Below are 6,662 nucleotides of genomic sequence, written 5' to 3' on the forward strand. Positions count from 1 at the left end.
CTCTTTAGGTTTCTAACCTGTATCAATTTCTGGTGTTTCTGCTGAAGGAAATCACATGGAGAGTTGCATCCCAATAGCGAGGCAAGGTCCTTGCTCTGGCTTTTGATTAGCCCTTTCTGAATAGGTCTCTTTCTGGTGACTTATTCCAGCCATCAGAATGCTATCAGGTATTTATTTTTTGTTGTTGAGCTACATCTTCAGAAATCTGTGCAAATTAGCATGCTACTATAGCTACTCTATAAAAATAACTTCATTTCACAAATGCTGCCTCTGTCCTTAAGATTTATTTTGCATCTTTGTCACTCCCTCTTCTTCCCAGACTTACTGAAGGGTTTACAGCCAGGTGCTCCGCACGCAGCAACGCTGTCTCACTCACCTCTGCCTGCTCACTTGCAGCAAGCTTACACAGGTAAGGGCATCATATTGTTATTATTACTTATTTTTAATATAAAAGTCAGATTTCTGCCCTAGACTGAAATAAAATGCACACCAGAACTGAAACAAGTTTAGAGAAGTATGAACAGAGGGATGAGCTTTGGGAGCAGTACACATGGCATCAGAGCAGTATTTTTGGAACCTGAAAAACTTTTTTTTTTTTTCCTACTTGTATTCAGTGTCAGCAACAAAAAAAAAAATTCAAAAACTTCAATAATACTTTACTGTAGCAGTTGTAGAAACTGAAATGTAAAAATTCAACAAGTGGGAAGAAAGAATACTGCTTACTGGACACGAACAGAATTGTCTATAGGCTGCTTAAAGTATCTGTTGTCAAGATTGGCTCTTTTTTCTACTCAATTTTAACTTCTCCTTTGGAGGAGAAACTGACCTTCCAGCTAAGGAGCTTCATGTTTCTTGTAAGAGTGTATATATGTGTGTGAACAGTGTGATGTTTCCTAATGGAAGATCTGCCTTCCCTGGGAATTTTATCTTTAAGAGCTGCATATTTTCATTACGAAGAGAAGCTTGAAGTAGAACATCTTTTTTTTTTTCTGTTGGTAAGGTTTAGAGCTCTGAGGAACTATCATAAAGCTTTAGAAGGTGGTTTAGAGTATTCCTTTCTTTGCCACCTGTAGGATTTTGGGGTTTTTTTTTTGCCAGGAGAAGGAACAGGGAGGTGCCAGTGCCTTGGTCAGGGTTCTTCATTCTTCAGCACCAAAAAACAGGGCAGTGTTGCTCTAAGGCTGGAAAAGAAACCAACTGACTGTATTTAGTATAAATCCAAGTATTTGTCACAGTGAGTGCCATAGGTTGAATACTAAAAATGCTTCATTAAAATGTAAAGGCTTCTAAAGAAGCCTTTTAAATGCTTTCTCAGTGTTCCAAGCTGCAATTTCAGCTTTAGAAAGATGGTATATTTTGCTATGAAGCCTGCTATTGCAGGTTTCAACAGGGCAAGTTCTAATAAATTAGCTACAGAGAAAATGCAAAGTGTTCCACCCTATGAGGACAGTGTACTTGTTGGTGATGCTAAAGTGCAATGTGACAAATTCCTGTCTCTTTTGCTGTAAGTTATATATAAAAAAAAAAAAAAAATTATAATACTTCACTCATGCTTTTATTCTTCCATTTCTTTTCTTATCTCTAAACTACAGATGGAGGCCAAAGTAAAGGGGACACTAAGTTACAGCGGAAGAACCAGTGACTTCTGGGCAAGCAAGGGAGCTGAAGCAGTTCTGGTTGGCTGACAGAATCTGCCCAGTTGGGAAAGTGCTTATTGTCACAGGGCTGCTGTTTCTGTCGATGTTTACATATTCTGATCCCAAGCACTGTGGTGAGAGGAAGAAGAAAAAGAAAACAATACTTGATCAAAGAGAGAAGGAAAAGGAGGACTGGTCCTCCTGGTCATGCAGACTGGTCCTAGTTTGATCTTGCCTAAGGAAACAAGCTTTTTTTAATCTGTTCTGATTGGCTTTTAAAAGAAATTGATCGTCAAACCCACAGCAGCACAAACTTTTTTTTTTTTTTCTGGGTGATGTCCAATGAAGAGTTGAAAGCATGAGAGGAGCCCAGAATAGGTTTCTCTGTCCATTGTGTAAGGTGGAATCATCTACTTAAGTGCCCAGTGTCAGATGATGTGTAGGTCCTGAGCATTCTGTATGGTTGTGGACCAAAGGTGGTGCAGAGTGAAGGTGGTGCTGGGATACTTACTGTTGTAATGAAACCCCTACACAGATGCAGTTTCTGAGACAGGCACTGGTCCAGCTTTACAAGGCTGTTAGGCTTTGGGGAGCCTACAGATGCATGCAGTCGCTCTAGAGAGTTGTCTTCAAAACCAGATCTCCTGGTACATGGAGATGTGAGACACAGACTACTGGGAAATCCCTTGCTCCTTGTTTGATGTATTTCTTTCAGTATAAAAATACTTATTTAAGGGAGGAAAAGGATGGAAATTTTTCAGTTTAGAAAAAAGGAAACCCCTGGTTTTGGTCAGACTAGCATTTCTTTCCCATAGCTATTCTTAAAGGCGTGCTGATTTTTTCAGTTCTTCCAATTGTTAAATTTTCAGTCCTTCCATTTGTTAAACTTCCTCGTCCTTTGCCTTGTGCTTCTCCGCTACTGAAGTCATGTTCTATTAACATCTTTTACAGATCACAGCCAGTTCTTTACTCATCCTAGATCCTCCTCATCTTTCATCCAGCTCCTCCCAGAAGCCACGTGTTACCCCAGTGGGTGGTGGAGGGGAGCTGCTGGTGGCCTGTTCAGAGCCAGGTCCATCCTGCCTCAGGCGTGAGCCAAAGAGGAGTCGCTCCACGGCGACCAGAGGTGCCTTCTCTTCTGGGGCTGAGTGGCTTGTCTCCAGCATTCCCAGCCCCTCCTGGCCTGGGGAGTTCCTGACCTGAACCCACCCTTACACGGTAGCACAAGACTGCAGAGCTGGCTTTTGGGGTTTTTTGGGTAGCAGTACATGGACTCGTTCATCTGTAAGGTTAGGAAGTACCCAGCACGTGTTGCACTTTTGACACTAGGACAGACCTTTGCTGTGGAGCCCCTTGTGCTGTCAGAGAAAAGGTGCAAATGGCAGAAACTGAAACAAGTCATAGAGGGAAGGAGCAACTGAAATAGTGTGGTGTCCTGCTCCTTCAACCCCAAAACATTCCTTTGGCCAGAGATGCTGAAATTCCTAGTAGCTGGTCTTTCCAGTAGTTTGATTTGAGATTGGACCAGTGATCCCTGGTTATCTCACAGCTTCCAGAGAGACTTTGACCCATGGATAAATCTTCAATGTTTTTTTGCTAGATTAACTTATAGCCTTCAGGTTTCTTTTACATATGATTTATTTTTCTTAGACCAGACAACAATTTCTTTTCTATTTAGAGCTCATTTTAATTTTATATAAATATATATACATGAAGCAAAAATAATATATATTGTGTATTTAGTATAAAAATGTTGGGTTGAGCTCAGCAATAAATGTTTTTGCACAACACTTCTGTGAAAGACAGATTGAATTAAAATAAGATGCATTAGTTTGTGAATCTCACTCCACAGCATCTGCCAAGTAAATGTTTTTTAGCTAGTGCTAATGTTTTGTAAGTGGCATGTTGGTTAGATAAGCTTGCATCTCCATCATTAAGGTTATTTAGAGTTGAGGCATACAGCTGCTTTAGACTGGCATTCTTCATACTGTGCAAATTCTGTCAAAGTACCATAAAGCTTCCATTCTAAATAGTTTATCTGATTTTTTTTTTTTCCTTTTCTCCAGGAAGGGTTGAAGGAAGACAGGCTTTGGGTTTTGAGGCCTAGCAGTTCTGGCAGGATGCTAATTCTCCAAACTGCCAAACCTGACACTTGTAAACAATGCATGTAGCTGAGGGAGTTGCAGCAGTGAGCAGTCAGGCAGCACTATTGTTTAAATGACCCTGTCCTAAGAGTTCTACCTCTTCTGTGCTTCCTCATCAAGGCATCTCATCCAAATCACCATCTTTTGTCTTCATACTTGATGGAATTTTAGACTGGGAGACTTGGAGCCTCTGAGTACAGCACAGATTTCCTTTCAACATTCCTCTCTTCCTGGAAGAATGCCTCATCTTTAGCTGAGGAGGATCCCCTCTAAACCTGGTCCTGTCTCGGGGGCCTTCTGAGCTTCTCAGCCTTGGGAAGCAAGCTGCTGTTTGCTGTGGACATGGGTGGTGGGTGCTGCAGGTGACCAGCTGGTGCTGAAGGCAGCTCACAGCACCCAGAGGGGCCTGTGCTCAGTCACCCCACCCCTGAGCTGCTGCTGCAGCCTGCAGCATAGCAACAGAAGGGTCTGTATCCCCTGCTCCCTCTCCTCCCTGGTTCAGCCTGGCAAGGCCAAATGGAAGGATGTAGGGGGGATCCCAGAGACCTTTGCTATGACCTTTGCAGTAGCATAAGCAGGGCAGGGATGTGAAAGATTTCTGCAATGTCCAAATGCAAAATTAGGATAACATTTTACTTTCTTCTGCACAGCAGCTCTTCTAAAGACATTTTCCCCCCAAGTTTTTACTACTTTTTAAGGGCCTTTGTTAATAAATAAACTGTAGTTGTACATACTAAGTAACCCTCAGTATTCACAAGCAATAAGAAAGCCAAGTAGAGCTGTCTTTTTCTGGGCAGCAGGGCTGAACTTGGTTTGGGGATCGTACATGAGCGAAGACGTCAAGCTCACTGAGAGCCCCAAATGCACACAAGCAATAATTTCAAAAACAGGTTTTAGATGTTAAAACCGTCTGGGTAATATTTTTCTGCTACATGATCCAAAGTCTGAACCATTGTGGTAGCTGTTAAATCCTTTTGAGCCACTTGCAAGGAAAGCAGGCAGGCTAGGTGACAAACAGGCTGCAGAGTTTCCTGATTTTCTCCCAGCCCAAGCTGCAAATGGCCTCGATCACTTTGTCCAGCCTTCTCTGTTGGTTTAGGATACATGACTCATACAGATCAGCTAAGTCACAAGTGTGGATGCTGTGGGTTTCACATCTGTTTTCTGCTAATCAGAAGTAACTTCTAATTACCTGGGTTCTGCTTCTCGTTCGAATCCGCTCAGTGTTGTCTGATGCACAGATTTGGGGGTGGGACAGGTGCCAAGAGCATGTTTCCTTCCCACAGTCCCATCACCTGACCCTTCCTCCACACTCCTTCTCCACTTGGTGCAAGAGCCTTGAGGACATGAGAACAGAGAAATCCTGCAACTCTCCCCAGCTGCTGCCAGTCGTGTGAACCATTAACCCTCTGGAGCCGCCCGGGCTCCCACTAACCTTACCACGTTTGCTGCTACGGTCGTACAATGAACTTTTGGCTGTATTTATTAGCAAATCTTAATCTAGTTTACAGGTTTTGGTTTTCTTTTGAGTAGTTCTTGCCCACAGATGGATTAGAAGCGTTGGGGTGTACGGGTTGGTTTGTTTTGTTGCTGGGTTGTGTTTCTGAATGAACTGGTGGAGGCACGGGGTCCCTCTTCTCCTTTTGTTTTGGATTTTTTTTTCCTTTGAAGATGGCATTGCAAGGAAGACCTGCAGCCAAGCCCAGCTGTGGAAGGCTTCCTCCCACCCCTAACTTTTATATTTGCTGGACTGGGGGGAAATTATTAAAGGGACTCTTGCTATTTGTTTGGGTTTCGGTTTTTGGTTTTTTTCCCCATAAAATGAATGAGAAGGTGAAAGCAGTAGGCAAATGACTAATTAACACTTTATGCAACTTTAATTTTATAGAAATTAAAAGTTAGTAGATTTTGATTGGTCCTAGCTCTGGTGAAATGGCTGTTACCCTCCATGACTTACCCGATTCAGGCCTTTGTCCTTTTTTTAAGTGCCTTTTTTTATTTTATTTTATTTCCCAACCCTCTTTAAACTGTTCTCAGAGATCCTGAAGTGCTGGAAGGCATTTTGGAGAAAAAATCTTAAGCTTGCCAAGATGGCTTTATGCTGTTATACTATTTTTTTTTTTCCCTTTTGTAAAGAAAGAAAAAAAAAAGTGTGTAATGTGTGTAACCTCCTAGCTCCTGTACCATGGCATTGGTTCCGTGTGCTTGTGCGTCCTCTCACACTCATCCATGTGCACACACACACACAGCAATATTCCTGTGAAACCTGTTCCTCCTCCCACATTCTGCTGGTCCTGTTAAACAGTTTCCATAAAGGTGAACACTTGTGCAAAGATGGCAGTACAATAAAAGTGTGTGTGTGAGTGTGCGTAAATGTGCATGAGAGAAAGGAGGTGGCTGCTGGGATTGAAACTTCCTGGATTTATCTCAGAAGGTTTTAAATTGTGATCTTAATTAAGTCACGAGTAAAACATTATGGGCCTTGTCTGGCCACCTTGTTAAATACTTAACCACTTCACACAATAACTTGAGCCCCAGGCAGAGCCTGGCTGACAGCCCCGAGGAGGTGGGGGGAGAAGGAGGCTGAGATAGCAGCTTGCAGCAGGTTTGGGTTGAGATGAAGTGCAGGCAGTCTCACAGTGTGGCTGGTAACTCCTGCCCAGCACCAGTTACTGCAAAGACTCCCATCTGCCAAAGTTGTCCCCTTCTACCATGTGTTATGAGTGAGAGGATTTTGTAAAACCTGCAGAGTGCAGCTGCTCACTGCAGGTGAATCTGGGCACGCTCCACATGCTGCTGAAATCCTTCACCAAGTACTACTCTAGTACTTTTTCTCCATATATTGAGATTTCTTTAATGGTTTGTTCTCCTCATGTAATGA

General features: G+C 42.7%; 1 protein-coding gene across 1 annotated transcript in view; it reads left to right on the top strand.

Annotated features, from left to right (window-relative positions):
- The window catches only part of UBN2 (ubinuclein 2), a gene marked incomplete at its 5' end in the record, with an annotated part of 36,655 nt that extends 34,567 nt beyond the window's left edge, over positions 1 to 2,088 (top strand). The window contains 2 exons of the mRNA XM_008949676.1: positions 320 to 409; positions 1,593 to 2,088. Of these exons, the coding sequence (XP_008947924.1) occupies positions 320 to 409; positions 1,593 to 1,642 (140 nt within the window). The remainder of the gene's footprint in view (positions 1 to 319; positions 410 to 1,592) is intronic.
- Positions 2,089 to 6,662: the final 4,574 nt, after the last annotated feature.

Source organism: Merops nubicus, unplaced genomic scaffold, assembly GCF_000691845.1.
Source record: "Merops nubicus isolate BGI_N331 unplaced genomic scaffold, ASM69184v1 scaffold38891, whole genome shotgun sequence".
Classification (NCBI taxonomy): Eukaryota; Metazoa; Chordata; class Aves; order Coraciiformes; family Meropidae; genus Merops; species Merops nubicus.